Genomic DNA, 19,773 nt, shown 5'->3' with positions numbered 1-19,773 from the left:
GCGGGAAGCGCCATGAGCCCTGCAGCTCAAACAGAAAAGAGTACAAAGAGGGCGGGCAGCGGGGTAGTAGCGTGAGCACGCAAAAAAGAAAGACAAGAACCAGGAGGTGTTCGATCAGGTAATGCCGGTGTCGGTCTCTTCGCTGTCTGTACATTTCTCTACATTTCTTTGTCTCTACATGGGGGTTCACACTACGTTCCCATTCGTGCTGCGATAAATAAAACAACATAACGGCAACACAATTGAACCTACACGGAACCCCTATGAGTCTTCGCATCCTCCTCATGGTTCTCCACGGGAAGAAGGTGTCATTTTCTTTTCTCTTTTCAGTCACCTTAAGAGGTGGCGGATCTTTGGCGAGAGAAGTGTAGGCATTTTCGCAGACTGCAGTGCGTGTGCATCTACAACGCGCGCGAGACAGACCGTGTCGGTGCACACGCGGCGACGGTTCATCAAGTTAGTGTCGGCCGAACATGCGCGCTCAAACGCCCGCATCACTGAAGATCGAGGGGCCACAAAAATGCGGTGGTATAAGACAGAGGGCGGTGGTGCGGGGTGTGCATGCCCAGAGGTTGGTGGAGGCCGGGAAGTGTGTGGTGGCAGATTGCGTAGGTGAACGAACGGAGCAGCATGGAGTCCCGTGTCCCGCAGCGACGTTCTCCCGGCCATCTGCTCCTAGACTGCAGCACACTACCTCCCGCCGTGACTTCTCAAGCATACCGCGACTGTTTCACCGTTCACCAGTCACGCCAAAGGCCGCCGGTTCTTATGGAATTTAGTTTTATTAGGGTAGGACAATAAAACCGTTACTATGGTTGCTCAAACTGCTGTGTTACTTTTTCGCCGGGTGTTCTGATGCTTACGAACCTGTTTTTACGAACGGTAATTTTTCAGCATGAATTACCGTTTCTGACAAAACGTCCACCAGAGATTGGCAGTATGTATGTTCCAGCACCCAGCGGAAACCAACCTTTCAGAGCACCGTATCGAGCAGTCTTTGTCCCCACGCGCGTCCACAAAAGTTGTTGGGCATCAGCTTCAGCCGCGGGAGACGGGCACTTCTGACAAGCTCCTGGATCATATTGTGAATGTGTCGAGTCCAAGTCGCTGAAGGCATGAGGGCCACCATAGTCCGAAGCCTACTGAGAGAAACTTCCCCCACCCGGGAATCATTAGGGTGCATAGACGCCTGTGCACCTGATCAATACGCATGGTATCAAGTTGACCAGTCACACAGGACACCAATAATATTGATATTTAATCCATTCAGATGGTGTGCCTGTTTAGCACAGTAGTTAGCACACCTGGCTCCACTCATCCGACCTGGGTTTTAATCCCACTCTAACCCAAATGTGTTTTTGTTCATTTTCTGTTTAACGCGGCTCCTACTTTGGATTCATTGGAGTTGGCCAGGACGACTACGGCCAATCGTCGCATTTAAAAAAAACGCCAAAGGTTTTTTTTTGTAAAACGAATTTTGGCTTTGTGCACGGGATTGCACATGTAATAAATATGCGCACACGACGTTGAGCTATGTGTCTTGGGAATCTTCAGCGTGAATTGCGGCCGGTCGCCCTGTCACTGGTATTTGCACGGAAAGACGAAGAATCGGAAACGAAGGAAGAGACGCAAGCAGAATGCAACAGTGGAGAAATCAGGAAATCATTGTCTTTCGCCTTCAGAAGATATATTCCAGGGTTTAAAACAAGCAGTGGTCGGAAGGGGAGCTATCGTCAGCCACCAAGAAAAAAAAATATTGCTACGCCACATCGTTCTGTCGAAGTTTGAAATCTCTGAATCAGGGCCAATCAACAAAAGAATGATGCGTGGGAAAGTATATACGTGGACAAGTCGGTTTGACGTTGTACGCAGGAATGCTTGAAGCACGACATCTTGTACACTGCACTGCCCTCCTGCGCTCCCTGCGCTCGAGTAGTGCTGCTCATATTCAACTTAGCAAAATGACTTTCGAACTGAAATAATATCACCTCAGAAACACTACCCATTTTATTTCTGATGTTACAATTACGTATACCGACCAACATTTAGCAACTCTCGTATGGCTTATCAGCGATAAAACAATTCTCAGCGGTGCGTAACCTCAGTTACCACGGTTATGTGTCATGGGCCAGTTAAACGCAAAAATTTGTATCTGTCTGTCCCTTGATTCAGCCGTCCGACTAAAAGATAAAGGCATTCTTAAAGTACATCTTTATATAGGAAAAAATCGAGCAAAAATTGCAATGTTCATTGTTCATTTTTCATTGCTTGAAACATTGTGCAGCTACAAATTCTGGTGGCAGTGTTTATACTTGCAAACTGTAGCGGCATAATAAAATAGTACGCATATTTGAGGCAAAACATCAATACATAGGTGATATTTCTCGTGTTCTTATACGCGTAAAGTTCGTGGCTGCTTGATTTCAGTCAGTTCAGATAAAATGCGCCTTTAACGTGTGTTTTTGACCCAACAAATCAGAAGAGATCTCCTAGCGACCTCGGGGCGGGATTCTAAGAAGTCACATCGTAACAAAACGTACCATCAGATTGCGCGAGCCCTGAAACGCGGCAAGATTGAGTTGACTCAAGCAAACATCTACTGTGTTTATCGTGGAAGGAATACGATGGGGCGGGAAAGCGGGAGAGGTAGCCTGGAAAGAGAAGAGATGTAGCTATGTGGCAAGGGTTGCAAAAGACTATCGTCCTTCAACCACATTGGCAGCGTGCTGAGCAGATCCGTGGTTATTTTTTATTTGGGAAATGTGCGCAACTTTAGCGCCAGTTTTCCTTTTAAATGTCAACGTAATGTCATTGTCAATTTTTGGAGACTATCGACTCGTGCCCTAATTATCACGTAATTTCTCATGCCTGTTCGTTTTATACCTTCAGACCATTGTGGCAACGGTTTTGTGTAGTTGTATTTTACCCTTATTTATACGGCTTCGGATATGTCTAGTGTTGTAAAGACGCAATAAAAATGTCGAGGTTTTATTTTTCTGTTGGAGACACCTTTCCTAGAACCTCTGGAGCAATATGCACTCAGCTTTACAGTGATGTAGGATTTCTTGGTATGCTTATATATCTTGCCAGAGTGAAATTCGCGAATATTAAAAAGAACAATACTTTCTGATGTTTTATTTGGTTTGTTTTGGGTGTTAGAGCGCGCGGAACCCGGTTTTTATTTTTTTGCACTTTAGAAAGCCGTACGGCAGTGTTAGAAAAGCTTCTGTCGAAGCTACTACTGCTAACTTACTGTCCTTTCCGGTTTAATATCACGCAAGTGAACGGACTCATCGCTCTCCAGTTGTTCTTCAGAACGCATTTATACTTTGCGTGCGCTCCACTCGCCTTGAAGAATTTTTTTAAGGAGCGCAACCGAGCGACCACTATATCGGAACACTTCCAAGCGATAATTACAATTCGTATAAAACGGGTACACGTGTGGGATGTTACTACAAATCTTTTTTTTCATATGTACCTGACTCGTATGTAATTCAGGGCCAATAGTGCGCGTCCAGTAAAATACACAGAGAGAGAGAGAGAGGGAGAGATAAAACTTTATTTGTCATCGTGTCTGAGCGAATACACAGAGCCTTTGTGCAATTTCAATTCGCCTAACAAGGACTGGAACGTCGTCATCGGTCATTCATTCTCCCAGACAGTGAGTCACACTATATTAAGTACAAAATAAAAAACGTAGCCTGCTTCGGGCAAAATAAAGTTTAAACTATTACAAAGCGTTCCCTGGTGTAGGTTTTCTGAGCACCTGAAAACCTTATTGATGTGGTTGTACCACCAGGGCTGTCCTAATTTGCCCTATTTGCTTCCCGGGGGGTAGACTTTGACTGTCAGCCTGAATCCAACGACATTTCCTTGTGAGCGCAACTTCAGGGCGTAGCAAATGTGCATCTACGTACACTTAATGAAACAATGAGCACCGTCTGCTCTTGACAAGATGCCAATCATAGCGGCGGTCAGGTTATTCAACACGTAGACATGAACTGCCGGAACTATGAGTGCTCGCCATGAGTAATAATTCACTGGCGTTTCAAGCCGCCAGGTTTCGCGCCTAACACTACAATCCGGATAATACCTTGAAGTGGAACGTTACTGGTATATGAAAGCTGCAGCTGCAAGGCCAAAAAAGTTAGAGAAAGCGGCTTACGTTTTTCTCGCTGACGTCAAACTTGTCAACTCATCCCTAGTGACAGGCAAATTAGCACCGAGTCGAAATTTTTGTGCGGAGTGGCTGAACAATTTATCTGAGCAGTGACGTATTTCACTCTTTGTCGAAATTCAAGCGTTTTCTATAAAAAGTGCCATTGGCGTGTAACACACATATGCCCTTCACCATGAATTCTGTCATGATGCTAGTTTTGGTCGCGCTTCTTGCCTTCGTTGCTTTTTCAACGGTGGGAGCAGGACCCGATCCAAACAAACTCCAGAGAGATGTTCCTGATGCTTTCAAGGTAAGAAAACATCAAGTAGACTAGAAATAAGACATTGACTTGAAGCGTCGCGGTAGGGTTACTACATGGAGGAAAGAAAAGTTTAGGAGAGGCCCTGGCGTCACATTTGTGAAGCCGAGTCCCGCCATGACTTGAGCTCACTGAGCCCAGCACTCTATCCCTTCATCCTTTGCTGTTTCCGGTTTGATTTGACTAACATGGCGTCGCCCTGTCCTCCTGCTTCGAAACAAAAACAGCTTCGTCGCTAATTCCTCGGTGCGATGCCATGTTCTAAGCTGTTGAGTTCGCCTTCAATTTCCCCATTCTAACCCTCACCCAAAGTTTCAATCGAAAAACGGCATTCGTTTTTGAGATAGAAGGACGATTTTTCAGCTCTTAAGCTTGGCAAAGTAGCGTTGGTCGTCGTCATAGCAACAGGCTCGCGGGATGGTGAACGCAGACGACGGGAACATTGTTTGGGGTATGTTTGGAGTCGTACACCACTGCGGTCTTTGCGCGCTACGTCTCAGCAGCGATAAATTTCACTTCACTTCACAACGGAGAAAAGCAAAGTGAGCAAAGAACGAACTGTGGCTCTCGCCAACGCTGAGCGAAGGGGATTTTCCCGGCAGGTCGCCGGCGGCGGCAGCGGTTCGCTCCGCCGATCTCGACGCGACGTAAGCGCCGCTGCGGCCGGGGTAGTTAAAGGGACACTGAAGTGAATTTGTCAAGCTTCCGTTTTTGCTTGCACTGCGTAGACTGGCTCAAATTAGCACCCTTTTCATCGTTTATCCGGTTGACAAATCGGTAATTATTTTACAAAGCGCGAAAGAAGAAAAACTACCATGCGCGGTTTGCGGCGGCCGCACCAACTAAGGCTGTGACGTTGAGAGGAGGGGCGCCGTGATTGGACGATGCCCAGGGTTAGCAATCAAACAAGTTTCGGTTTCGGTTCTGTAAAACATAACCAATGGCGTTGTTGGATGGGCATTCTCAATATCTCAGTAATCATCGTACCGCGCTTCTGCCATGTTTGCGGCTGTAAAATGCACAAGATAAGCCTCCCAGGACGGCTTGTAGTCGTAGCATTCACTAGCCGAGACCTACGCAGTGCATGAACGCCCTCCGCGTACCCGCAGACGCCCAAATGTCATGCGCTTTTCCCCCATATTTGGAGCTTGCCTCCCTCATGCCTGTATCGTAAAAAGCGTGTTCGCACCAGGCCAAGGGTCTGTTCATTCTGGCCTGTGCCCACTGCCTGCAAGCAGTCGGTGATTATGGCAACAGCACGCCAACGAGAACTCGCTAGCGCGCCAGTGCCAGCCTGCGCGTGTTTTGTGAACTAGTTCGTGTAGACATGAACGTTGCGGCCCAAAAAAAAGTGAACTCAATATAGAAAACATCGGCGGAAAACATAAAAGTTAACTTACAAAAAAAAAAAGCACGTACCCGCGGGGATTCGAACTCGTGACTTGCAAAACATTTGCGGGGAACTACATAACGCCTCAGCCCACTCGGCCACGAAGCCGGATCCGCAGGCCTTCCTAACATAGGGTATATATTGCACAACTAGTTTACACTTTCATTTAGTTTTGGCATTTCAAGCAGCTTAGGTGACTATTTGTTGTACTGCGCTCGTGCAGTAAGCGTCGCCCGAGTTTCCACAGTAGCTCACGTCTAGCAATTGCATTTCGTAGACGGAAAAGCGTTCGCAGTGCGTAGTCGTGCTGCTGACCGCTGTTCTTGTTCGCCCAGCGCAAAAAAGTGCTTCCCGCGCCCTAGTTTTACGTTGTACGGTAAAAATATCAGTTGATTTTATTTATTTAGTACCTATATTAACTTCGCTGACTCTTCTCCCGCCTTCAAGAGGCCTTATATTTTCCTACTGGCGTACCAGTCAGCGAAGCGTCGCATGTGCGCTTGTGCAGCGCCTGTGTGAAGCGACCTTGACTTGGAGCTAGGTATACAGTGTACAAACAAACCAAGTAAAGAAAGGCACATTCTTCCATTCACAAACGTGTCCTGGCTTCGTTTCAACTAAGCGAACGAATTGCGGCCAAGCAATTTTTTTTAACCTCCTTGATTGCGACGACCCGCCGGCGGCCGGCGGACGAAACGCTGGGCCGACTGACTCTGTCTGAAGGCCGGGGAGCCGTGCAGTAGCGCAGCCAGCCAATTGCCACCTCATCCCCTCCTGACGTCACACAAAAACGCCACAGAAAATGGGCGAGCGTAAAGAGAGGAGGACAGCATTTTCGAATTAGTTTTTCTACTAAATAAAATCGCGTAAACGCGCCTAGAGTGGTCGAAACATGGCCTGGGGACTCCGGACTACAATTTGCGCTAGTAATCCCGCAATGTTTACATATCACTTCAGTGTCCCTTTAAGGCCGCCTCCGACGGCAGAGTTTTCAAACTGGCTTAATCTAAAAACGTTTGTCGTAGCGACTGCGCTGGTTTGCAAGCGTAGCCAGGCGGCACATACCAAGCGCCTTACATGTTTGTTCGTTCTATTCACCGAGATTTGGCCACCGCAGTTGTAAACAAGTAAGCAACATTGTCCATGGGCTCAAGAAAAATGACGCCACTTCCTCCTCACTTTTCGCAATGCATTGGGATCCTAGGGGCCTCTCCTGAGTATTCTTTCCTCCATGGGCTACTACATACTTAGTTAGAAGACGGTAATATCAAAAAACGCAATAGAAACGCAAAAGTCCTTCTGTCTATGCACATCTTCTAGCTTACCCCTAGGAACACCAGATGGCGAAAATTACTCATTCCTAAACTAGTCTACATAAGCCTACAAGAGTGAAGACCAGTATTGCCACACAAACACAATTTAAAAAGAACTACGTTGCTTCTTACTACGCACACGGTAGTTTTGTACGTGTTACACGACACTGATTCATCTACGAATACTACAAGCCAGAAATTGCTCACTGCACAAAGCACTATTTTCTGTCTAAAAAAGTTCGTAGAATGAGGAACTAAGTAAATAAGAGCGATGCACTAATTAGGCAACAGCCTACAAACTGCATAAATATGTTTCCCAAGCTATGCGATACCTTTGGTTTTCTGGTTTTGCTACCGAAGGTGATGTCAAGAATAATAAGCATCTTCCGTTAAATGGGTGTCTTGTTTTGTTGTTTAAGCATGTTTTCAACTTTATGCTCACTACCGCTCAATATGCCTTCATTAAGTGACCTACTTTTTATTATACTGACCTCCAACCAAGAAATGTGTCCGTGGTGACCAAAGCCGAAAAAATGAAGTAAAATGAAAAAGTAATTTGGAGAACAGATTGTGAGCAAGAACAATTTTAATAGCACAAGTGTGTTCATTGCATTACATTTTTACAATGCAGGCGAAGACCCCAGGTTCTTCCCTTTTCTGGTACATAGGGGCTGTCGACCACGGTTCTTTAAAATGCATTTGGTTAAGGCAAAAGCTTTCGAATAAGGCACCTCTTTAACTAGGTCGAAAAACTCGTAAATAATAACCACTATAACTTATTCATACCTCTCCTTTCGACAAACCGATAATGTGCAAGTTTGGCTGTTTGAAATACAAATTGATCATGCGGCAGGCGTAAGTGTAACATGTTCTTTCTTATCGTTTGAACGAAGCGAATAGTCGAATTGGTGTCTTTAAAATCTACCCGGCATCTTTCTCGTTTGACCATGCTACCTTTTATGAGTCGGCTTGAAGACTTTTCATAGAGAGCTCTATGAAAAAAGCCAACTAAAGAAAACAAAAAAGCTTAGGGCGCGAGAAAAAAAATATACCGTGGGATAACAAAGGTACCTCATAGCAAGCAGCATTGTGCCAATGAACCTTTGAAGTCAATGGTAAAAATTGCAAACAGGGCATTCGAAGCTTTTCGAAATATTGTGCCATGTGTCAGACAACACACCTACTCTATTGTAATCACAATACTCTCAGTAATTCATTTAGGGCCCATGACATCAGACGAAGGACGAGAAAAAAAACCGCGTGAATAATTTTGCTGCACAGCTTTAGTAGCGATGTTAATGCGACACCGAAGCACGATAATATTTGCGTCTATTCTTGCCCACACCTATTTACAGGAAATGATTATTCTGCACAAACATTCGTCCAGGCAGTGCGAAACACAACCGCAGTATGCGTATTGCAACATACACACATTCTGTAGCCTTCAAATAACTCACACGACATGTATACTCCAACAAAATACCTAAGCAGCGGGTAAACAGTGTATTACATAGGTGGAACGCCTTTTTAAAGAATTCTTTTAATCTGCAATGCTATTTCTCACCTGGACAAATAGTGGTGGAAATTTTTGTTGGCGTGATTTCAAGAATTGCGATGAATGAAATTGTCATGCTACCTTTGGTAATACCAATATTATGAAGAGTTCGATTCAAATATTCCCCAATTTCCAGGCATTCGCCATTAGTGACTACTTCATTGCAATCAGTGACATAGACAACGACCAACGGTTGGAATGCCTGACCGTGGTGCGCAAAGATTTGGATCCAGAGGCCAAGACAGTGACGTACATCTGGTCGATTAACCAAGGACCCGGACAAAAGAGGTAAACGCCACAAATATAAGAGGACATGTTTCCTCTTAGGTATATCAAAACAAAAATGCTGCTTGCTGAACAGTTCAAAACGACGCTTTGCACGTTTGATATTTGTATTGCTAAAGCATTTCCCGCAGGCAATATTGCTTTTTCTGCACTATGAGATATTTCGCTTTGTCCTTTTCCTCACAATTCTGCTGCTTCGCAGACCTTTCCACATATATGGTTGTTGTGTTTATAAATCGCCTGCACAACGGGCAACGTCTCGAGCTTTAAAAAGTATCTTCGTCTTTCGACACCCTGTAGTCAGGTTCAAAATTACAGCCAAACGGCACAGTTTCACCGCGAATAATACTCAAATGTTGACCTAACGCGGTGGCCCTGTGGGTAAGACGTTGTGCTGCTGAGGCCAAGGACACGCAGCCGGTCCCGGCCGCGTGGCTGCTTTTCAGATGTCAGCCGTTAGCGAAAACGCCCGCGTGTCGAGATTTAGATGCACGTAACGATGCCCAGGTGGCAAGACTTGGAACCATCCACTATGGCTTGCCTCTTAAACCTGGCGTAGCTTCGGCGAGTTACGCCCGTTCTACGTTGGTTCGATTTTACCCGCGAAGTCCAGCTGGGGCACCGCCCGTGCGGCAAAAACAATCTATTCTCGCTTCTGCCCAAAATTAAGAAAATGTCCGTTTGTTGCATGGCCGGCACTGCAGCTCCGACCTCGGACAAAAATTCGCACAATGTAGAGCGATCTTTAAACCCCACCATCAATCGTTCTTGGTGTAGCATTAGGTTATTGCTACACATTCTCGCCTCACTTTTATGTCTGCAAGAAGAATTTTCAGCCATATCTATGTACCGGTCACATTGAAGTACATGCAAAATCGTAATTCACCAATCGCCAAATGTTGCTGTACTTACCAAAAACATCTTTTTTTTTTCATTTTTCGCAGCTTGCTTTTGCCGCGTTACCGTAGCTTGCGTGCTATCTGCTAGGGCAGTGTCGTAGAATAAGCGGCGTTCCTGCATTGCGCACACTCGTTATGTTCTTCTTAAGCGGTTATTAGGATAACGCTATGTTCAATTCAGTTTCACTGTCAAAAACGTTATTTTGCTAGTAATCCTGGCAAAATCATCAGCAACTAATCCAAGAACAACCAAAGCCGCTGATCAAACTTTTTCGACCAACAAGTAACCAGTGAATGTGTAGAGAAGATTCCCGGTGAATGTACATCAGATGCGCACCCAATTCTTTCAGAAGCTATGGTAAAAGATTACGCTAACTCATCAGGGGCGACACTGGCTGTAAGTTCGGACATAGCCACCACAAATTATACGTGCGTGTTTTAGGTGTGGAGTACCTTATGACACCACAATGTACGCCCGCGTCCGTGCGCATAGCATTTACAATCGCAAAAAATCACAGAAGCGCAAGAAAAATTCGAGCGTGTGTCTTGTTGACCAGACAGAGTTAGTGTCAGTCCTCTTAACCATTGGCCTACGACAGGGAGTTAGTACCCGAGAGTCAAACGGCTTACTCCCTCGCCTGTAACGGTGCGGAGTACCTGAGGACTTCCCAATGTCCGTCCGCGTCCATAGGCGATCACACCACCATCAAGCGAAAATCAAGCGAAATTTGATTTGAGCCGTGAGTTTCAGTTTCGTTTAAGAATAATGACGTGCAACTCACGGCTTAAATCGAATGATGGTCGGAGCGCAAATCGGAAGTCGTTCGGTACACAACTTCGATGTCATTTCGAGTCGGCGTACTCCGCTCCCTCGCCATTATTCACGGAGTGGAGATGCTGCAATTTTTTTTCCGGATACTTCACCAATTTCAGAAGTGTTTTAACACTGACTGGGAAAATAAATAGGTGTTGGTTTACAATAAGACACAAAACAAGCTCACATGACGTCATTTTTTAACGCAGAAATTTGGGCTAGTTGGTGATACGACTTCGACATGGTAAACGGCGCACTAGACGGGGGCACAAGAAAAGATAGTGACACGGGACGAGCGCTAATCCCGTGTCACTGTCTTTTCTTGTGTCCCCGTCTAGTGCGCCGTTTAGCATGTCGAAGTCATTTTTTAACAGGCATAATACTTTAGTCTTATCCTTTATAAAGCGCCAATGAACTCGGTGTTGCAGATATGCGAGCTAAATTAAAAGGTTATGTTTTTTCCATCTTCCTAATTTACCTCAGTGTAGCATTTCAAATTGCTACTATTATTTATAAGAAAAGAAATCGCAAGAACACCTAAATTGTCACACTTAGCAAGAACTAAAATATAAAATCCAGTTTGCTTTATCAAAATAATAACCACTGCTTCTGGTTGCCTGTTGAAAAAGATGTTTCATATTTCCCATGCTTATCGCTCGACAGTTTCTGGTGGTTTTCACGTTGTTTCCCATACAAGGAGCTCATGACGTGCTTATACATACTGATCTAAACACTCAGCTTTCTTGAAAATGCACAATGTGATGTAAAATGTTTTGGCGTTGGCCATAATTACTAATTACGGATTCAGAGCAATGCTGATGCGTTAAATTTGTCTGCCTTTTTCAACACCTACGCCAGCTTTGCATAGAGAGCATTTATCTATTTCTCCTAGCTTCCTAACGTGTCTTCAATGAAACACCGATAACCTCATTCTGATTGAAGCACATCAAATAAAGATTTTTCTGACTTTTTTAGCGGCAAAACACCTTAAGGCAGAGACTTGTCCGGAATCCGGCGTTCGTGCTCACGGGGCAGCACCGCGCAAATTAAAACATCTGTCAACGAAAGGTTCACAAAAATGTTAGACAGACAGAGAGAGAGAGAGAGAGAGAGAGAGAGAGAGAGAGAGAGAGAGAGTGAGAGAGAGAGAGAGAGAGAGAGAGAGAGAGAGAGAGATGCACAGCACCGTGTGAATCGAAACATCCGTGACAAAAAGGTTCACAAAAGATTAACAAGAACAAAGTAAGAGGTTCAGAAAATGTTAGAGACAGAGAGTAAGAGAGAGAGAGAGGTCCTGGAGAGCTGAGCTAGGCATGAGCGAAGAGGAGTCGATTGGATTCGATTTAAATGGATTGAATTGGATTGATTTTAAGTAAATTGAATTCTATTGGATTGGATTAGATTGGAAATCGCTTGAGTAGCAGTAAGCGCTCTCACGGGTGATTTGCGATAAGAACGATCCCCATTGCTTCCCCCACACATCAGGATTTCTTTTGTGGAGATACGTGAATTTTATTGACTACCCTTTAGGATACGCAAAATTTTAAAATCTGGTCTTTTTCAGAAAGCATTACGCCTTTCACTATACACAGGGAGACTCGCCCGACACTGCGTATTTCACTGTTGGAAATGGTAAGGATGATGGCGTTTGTTGCTTGCACATCAGTGCTTTTATGCAAACGTTGTGGCCAAGTTCAGGAATGGGTACTTTTTGAAATCTCCGTACCCCAATTTCAAGTCACACGTCCCTGCTCTTTTACCTCCTGACCTTTTGTACTTCATAAAAGTACAGAAAATCAACAAAATAAAAAAATCAAATGTGGCAGTATAGTTCACTGACAGAGCCTTTTTCATTGGGTTGAGTATATAATTATCAAGTGATAGGCACTTTTTATCTTCCTTCTGCCGGAAGATTCAGAATAGTCCTGCAATGTACAGCACAGTATTTGCGACTTCATTCGTAGTGCTGGCAGAAAAAGCACTGTTAATGCCAAATACAAATACATTGAGTGGTTTCGCACAAACATTTTTTAAACGTTCTTGCTCCCAGTCGAGAAAGTTAGCAACATTGTACAATTTATTGGAGCCGGCTTCGAAAGATTTCTACTTGTAGTGTGGTGGCTGAAACATCCGAGCTCGAAACTGCGGAAGCAAAGGTTACTACAAATTCTCTCCGTGTTTAAATAATTTTTGTTGATTTGAGACCTCGCCGGTGTTTTTGCTGATGCGCGCGCAAAGAAAATAGCGGTGCAGCCCTGATAGTTGATAGTTCACTCACTCGAGGTAACTTTCTCTGCTGAAGGATTCTGAAATCGTACGCAAAAATTAGGTATACAGCCTCATTGCAATAATTAAGGGCAAGGGCAAAGCTTACATAAACTCAATGATTATTCGAAATCTAAAGATATGGTATTTTTTCTTCCAGAAGATATGTAAAAACTGCAACACGCAATCGCCACAACCATTGTTGAGTGCTTTTTGCTATGCATGAGCATGCACAGTGCTCTGCAGGACAACACCAGTCACGGCTCCCGAGGCAATCGTCAGAGGCGACAACAAACTGTTTTGATTCTGCCTTCAATGCACATCAGCTGCCCGGCCAGGGCTTTGTCGTATCGCTCACCAACACCTCCAAAAGGTGCCCGTTGGGAAGGACACACACAAGATACGTTTTAACTGGTGTGACAGTGAGAAAGATGTTTTTCGATAACCCAGGGTGCACGGCCATGCTGGCATTCCTGACTGAATGTGACAGAAATGCTTCCGGCGTGGTGCGTAATCATGACATCAAAGAGATGGGTAGCTAGAAAACTTGTGCTCCACGAAAAGGTCTGATGTAAGATCACACAACATGGCCTCATCTCGTTCTGCCAATTCACAAACGCAATTTGTGTTTGTGCATTTATTTGTATCCGAGCACCATTACGACTCGGTAGAGTGAACCCGATGATAATAAAAATCTCATTATTTTAAGCAAAATTTAGGGTAGGGTATACGTCGTCGAAACATCCGCAATAGTTCCGGCGAGTCATGTGGCCGGGAAAGCCGGTATGTGCCTGGACGATGCCTCCTTTTGTTGTGAAACGGGTATACAGGAGCCTGACGACCGTGCTGGTTGTGAACGGCATCCACCAATGGCTTAAAATTTGGGCTGCGTTGGCTCGTGGTATTCTACCATTACTCGTAGATTGATGTTGAATACGTTTCAGTGCTTACCACGTTGGTTTGCGAAACCTTTAGGTATGTAGCTTAGAAGTGAATGGGGCGAAACGACGTACACACTGTTATAAAATTACCTCTGTCCGTGTAACCTGCAGTGAGACGCTAACGCCTATTCCCTACTTCCCGTTTGGTTTCGATGCCAAAATAGCCACCACAATTCTCGCAATCTAACGCTAGGGGATTGGCCAAGTATGTCGACAGCTGCCACAGCGTCCCAAGAATAATGCCCCAAGTCCCCTTTTTTTGCTGTGGCAGTACACCCACACACGATTCTCGCACGTCTACTGGGCTGTATTCGTCAGGGTTCAGTACCCCTCCTGTCGAAAGTTGAAGACGAATTAGCAATTGACATAAACTACGCATAAACCAGCTACCCACAGTGAAGCTTTCGTACCTGTAAAGATGTGTTCTTGTTCTTGTTTGCGAACTGAGGTAATTGTTAGAGGCTACACCCAAAAAAGTCCCTTCTTTTCTTTCAATACGGTCTGGCGTAATAGATTACGCTGGCTTTGTATTCCGTGGGAGTTGCTCGCGGCCGAAATCCTTAGCCCATTATAAAATATATGGATTGTGTAAGCTGCCCTGCGGAACTGGGCTACACGACTTCTAACAGCCAAAGCGCTGTATCTGTGCCTAAACTGGGTTCTAGGCCACCTATACTGCTCCCCCTATTCGAAAATATTTTAACGCCTTAAATACACCTGATTCCGAACAATGCAGTAATATGTTCTCAGGAGAACGTAATTATGCGACTGTGAACTTCGTAATTTCTTTCGCAGATACCAGAGTGGAAGTGAAGCGGGTCAGGTTCAGTGACTACAAGAATTGCGTGATAACAGAAAGCTCGCACTTTCTTGAAGGTAAGTCTCACATTCTGGCATTGCTCTAACGGTGACTGCCAAAATCTTTTCTCGGAGTTCTTTGTACCGCATTTGAAGAAAACTCTAAGACAGGCATAAAATCACCGGCGCCCTCACTTCGACTGAGTTACGGGAAAACAGCGTTTTAGGCCCAGCGGATATACTGAAGATAGGGATGCCAACTAAGTGCCCTGGATGACTGTTGCCTGCTGCGGCAGGTTGTGGACGCGTCCGAAAGGGAATCAAGGCGTGGAAAGAAGGCGCGGAAAGAAGCCTTGTTCTGCAGCATTATAATCGTCTACATTCTCTTTTTCTTATGTTCGTTTGTTGCAATACTGTGACTGTAAGTATTGGGCCTTCCGAAAACTTTGTATAGGGATAATAATAGGTAGCAGGACGCCAAACAGTGCGGTGCCAAGCAACGTTAAACTAATATAACTCGAAGCTGCGGCACCACTTGAGAACGCGAGTATACAAAGCTTCACACTAGCCCCGAATTGAGCCGCATGAGTACTCGGTTTCCAGCCGCCGAGCAAAAGAAACTATACAAAAGGTTGCGTAGCTACTTCTAAAATTGCAGTTCTCAATCACTAGATTAAAATGACTAAATGCCTAAAATAAAAGTATCCAAGTCAAAGGTGACACCGCATTTACTAGATTAATTTCAGTCCCCTACAGCCTTCGAGCATTCCTGGAACTGGTAATCATTGTGGTCATTTAGCATTGTGGAGGCCGATGCTTCAGTTTATACGTAAAAACAAAATTAACAAAGTTTCACTTCAACACAATTCTTTAGTTTTAAAGAAGATTTCGTAATAAAAGAGTGTGACAAGCAGTACCAGTCACTTCTTAAATCTACTCGTCGCAATTTCTACTCTCACACCCTAACATCTATGATAACTAACAACCTTCGGAAATTCTGGCGCGTAATCAATCTTCATTACCGATTATTACCGATCACAACTACTTTCATGGAGGTCACGATGCCTGAAATCGTCATTACTGAGGGGGGAATCTTACCTTTACTCAATAAACTTCCAATTTCATCAACGTGTGAGCATATGGGCATTAACAATATAGTACTAAAAATAATTCATTAAGCATTGCTCCAGTACTAGCAGCACTTTTCACTCAGTCATTATCTGAGGGTTCAGTCCCGCATGACTGGCGTATAGGAAAAATTGCACCCTTCTTCCAATCGGGAGATTGTTCTTCACCACTAAACTACCGACCCATCTGTCTGACTAGCACCGTTTGTAAAATTATCGAGCATAGCATACATTCTCAAGTTATTAGGTACCTGGAAGATCATAACACCATTTTTAAATTCCAACGCGGTTTCCGCAAAGGTTACTCGTGCGAGACCCAATTGGCCGGATTTACTAACGATTTATACACTTCAGTAGACTCCGGGTTGCAAGTCGATGCAGTCTTCTTAGATTTTTCTAAAGCCTTTGATCGCGTTCTTCACCATAGACTACTCCTCAAGCTATCTAAATTTAACCTACATCCCGACGTTCTGGCTTGGATAAAAGATTTCCTTACTTCTAGACTTCAGTTTATATTTGTCAACAATCACGCATCTGCTTTCGCTTATGTAACATCAGAGGGGCCTCAAGATAGCGTATTAGGCCCATTACTTTTTCTACTTTACATTAACGACCTTCCCTCGTGTGTATCGTCCCGTGTTCGCCTATTTGCTGATGACCGTGTAATTTACCGTACCATTTTTTCTGATAACGACCGTTGCAGTCTCAAATCTGACCTAGATACTATTAACTCTTGGTGCTTAAGATGGTTGACGCCCCTTAATTTATCCAAAACAAAGCAAATGTCGTTTTCAGGTGGAACCCCCCATTTTGCAACTTCTTATACTATAAGTCAAAATGCAATAGAAGTAACGAACACCTATAAATATCTTGGTCTTCACTTCAGAAATGATTTAACATGGCACCACCATATTAACGTTATCCTTGCCTCAGCAAACCGCTCTTTAGGACTACTCAGGCGTAATCTAAAACAAGCCCCATCTCATGTAAAAAGACTGGCATATGTCACCCTAATTCGTCCAAAAATAGAATATGCCTCTGCAATTTGGGATCCTCATCAATCATATCTTACAAATAACCTCGAGTTATTACAGAACCGTGCTGCTCGCTTCATCTTTTCTGATTAATCTACATTTTCAAGCGTCACAACATTCAAACCGCGAGCTGAACTGGATAAGTTATGCGTTCGTCGCGCTCATGCTCGCCTGTCCCTTTTCCATAAAATCTACTTCCACCCAACACTTCACAGCGATTTCTTTCAGCCTCCATTAGCCCCATTTTTCCACGCCGGGATCATCCCAACAAAGTTAAGCGCCCACTGTGTCACTCGTCCTTGTATGCACACTCATTCCTGCCCCACACCATATCTCACTGGAACGATTTACCCTCACATATAGCAACTCAAACTGACACTACTAAATTTCAAGAACTGCTTCGCCAACCGTGATGATTTGAATTGTACTGTTTTTTGATATGTATTATTGTTTACCCACCGCTGTTCACTTTTTTGCCCTTCCTCGTTTTTCTGTATTCGACTGTACTTAACTAATTCCGTAGAGCAATTTTCTTGTCACCTTCTTGCGCAAGCGCAATCCGTTTATTCGTTCAAATTATTTTTTAACACATTGTAGTCCTGCCATATTTTGTAGTATTAAATTTGCTTTTTTCTTTTCTTTTTTTTCTTGTTCATTTCTATCCTTTTTTTGAACCCAGGTTTTCTTGTTCTTTTCTACTTTTTCTATTTTGTCTAATACTGCTTGAACATGTGTTTTCAGTGCGTGCATGCAACCCCCCCCCCCCTATGTAATACCCCCATTGAGGGCCTTTAGGGGTAATATGAAATAAATAAATAAATAAACCTGCCCGAGTATTCCCTGCCACGATTCCCACATTCTTTCTGCTGTCGGCCAGTTTTTGGCACTCTTACCTTAAATGTCAAACCAGTTACTTAGCGCTTTCGCATTGTTCCGGGCCACAGGCTATATCACTCCTGAGTAAGGCAAGCCACCCGTTCATGGGAGATATACTGAGCCCCTTAGTGGTTGTGACTAAATCTCGAAAATGAAATTATTTTCTGAGGTGTGTCGATTCTTGCTATGTACATAAATTGATGCTGGTACAAAACAAGTGGTTCGAACTTTTACTAAAATTGAATGAACAAATCTCTAGCACCAGAACTCTGCTAAACACTGTTTGCACTGGTCATTCGAAAATCGGAAAAATAGATTGGAACTATATTACTTTGAAATACGCAGAAAGCACGCGATTGCATTTATTCCGGCGGAAAGTTTCAAGTTCTGAACGTCTGTATGTTTCCTACATTGAAGGGCACCCAACGCTGCCCAGTGAAGTAAGCGATTTCCCACAAACATGGGCACCTTTTCTTGCATTCCAGCTATTCATGACGTTCCGATAAAAATCTTGCCTGTCTTTTTTTACCAGAAAAGGTGTGTCACTTTATTGCATTAGGTAAATTGTCTCGCAACAAACTGGATAACCCTTACTTTTAACTACTGCTCGCTATACCTGTCGCTTTTCCGCGTACGCAGAATGCACGCTGTGGGTTACGAAGGACGTGGTGGACCAGGTGCCACAGAACTGCATCGAGCAGTTCGCTGACATCTGCGGAGAGGCTGTGAATCTGCGTGCCAACAATATCTGTGAGGACGACTACACTGACACCGCAGATGATGATATTTAGGAGCAGCATTAAAGCCGACCCTATTTGTCATTTGTACAAGGGTGGCCCATTTGTAGCTGTAGCATTTCTAGCGTAAACAACTGACCTGGTTCCGGCAAACGAATTTTTCGCATACGATGTGACTCATCACGCTTGTATGAGAATAAATAGAAACATTTTTCCATGAAAAATAAAAATAAAACAAAAAAGAAACATTGCCATTTCACAATGTATAACAATAACCATCGAAGTTCGCCACACTGCAAGCAGTGCGCGAAAAAAAATACGTTTGTTTCCAATTTGCGATTTAGTATACTTTCTACGTGAATAGCTGAATGAAACTTGACGAACTCCAGTTTTACTTTAGGGGGCAAAGTTGGTGCTTTGTTTTCCCCTGCGTCGTAAGCATGTTACTGTTTGCGTAACCGACCAACTCCACAGAGAACTGCACACAAGTCGCATCGGGCCGTGGGAAGCCCACTTAAATAGGTCCCTCCCAGCAGAATGGGTGTTTCAATAGTGTTCGTGCGAAGCCTGCATGCACGTGCTGTCCTCCAAATCTACCCTAAATGACGCGTAAAAATGACAGTGGGGTGATAAACGCCACGCTTTGCGAGCAGTATACACGGCTCCGTGGAAGAAGCGGCACCGGTGGAGAGGAAACTTAAAGTTGGGCTGTATCCATACTCTCTCCATAGAGAGGCATGCTTCACAGTGTAACACACAATGTGTAAAAGTCAGCTTACAAAGACAAAGCTGATACAGATCCCCTTAAAGATATGGTAATGCCGTCGCATCTAGTTTAAACATGGAGATGAGAAGGCCTAAAGTTTTTTCAGTTATGATGCTCTCTTAGAGCAATAAACAAAACACACAATTGAAGTGCACAAGAACTTCAAGGGAGTAGAGAACTGCGAGTGTTTTGGTCTCGCCTAATTATATCTAATTGCCTAATCAAACTAGAATAAGCGGAAGATATGGATTTATGGTTGATGGTGTCCATACACGCCTTCACAAGGGGCAGGGTGCATTCGAACTAACAGTCCATTGAATGCTTTACACAGTATTGTTACATGCAGGCAGGACAATGATGAGACGAACAATCAGTGATGGCGAATCGATGTATTTAGAATGGGTTGGGATCTATTTGCAAGAGTTCACGGCGGAGCCAGCGAGGCAGCGTGAATATTGCGTGTGTGTCTACGCTACAGACGCCCCTATTCACTGT

General features: G+C 44.2%; 1 protein-coding gene across 1 annotated transcript; it reads left to right on the top strand.

The window, feature by feature from the left end:
* The first annotated feature begins 4,348 nt into the window (after positions 1-4,348).
* On the top strand, positions 4,349-18,746 carry LOC144145666 (uncharacterized). The gene is made up of 5 exons (XM_077677332.1): positions 4,349-4,469; positions 8,873-9,024; positions 12,299-12,366; positions 14,736-14,816; positions 18,415-18,746. The coding sequence occupies exons 1-5, from the start codon at positions 4,353-4,355 to the stop codon at positions 18,564-18,566; spliced, it is 570 nt and encodes a 189-aa protein (XP_077533458.1). The 5' UTR covers positions 4,349-4,352; the 3' UTR covers positions 18,567-18,746.
* The last annotated feature ends 1,027 nt before the right edge of the window (positions 18,747-19,773 follow it).

This window comes from Haemaphysalis longicornis, unplaced genomic scaffold (genome assembly GCF_048455015.1).
Source record: "Haemaphysalis longicornis isolate Haplotype H1 unplaced genomic scaffold, Haemaphysalis longicornis Haplotype H1 scaffold_7, whole genome shotgun sequence".
In the NCBI taxonomy this organism is placed as follows: domain Eukaryota; kingdom Metazoa; phylum Arthropoda; class Arachnida; order Ixodida; family Ixodidae; genus Haemaphysalis; species Haemaphysalis longicornis.
Note: the sequence above shows the minus strand (reverse complement) of the source record. Positions and strands in the feature narration are given on the sequence as shown.

Excerpts from the sequence above, each read along its gene's own strand:
- LOC144145666 (XM_077677332.1), top strand. The coding sequence starts at position 4,353 with ATGAATTCTGTCATGATGCTAGTTTTGGTCGCGCTTCTTGCCTTCGTT. Across the intron at positions 9,025-12,298 it reads CAAGGACCCGGACAAAAGAG|AAAGCATTACGCCTTTCACT; the intron begins GTAAACGCCACA and ends GGTCTTTTTCAG. Across the intron at positions 12,367-14,735 it reads GTATTTCACTGTTGGAAATG|ATACCAGAGTGGAAGTGAAG; the intron begins GTAAGGATGATG and ends TTTCTTTCGCAG.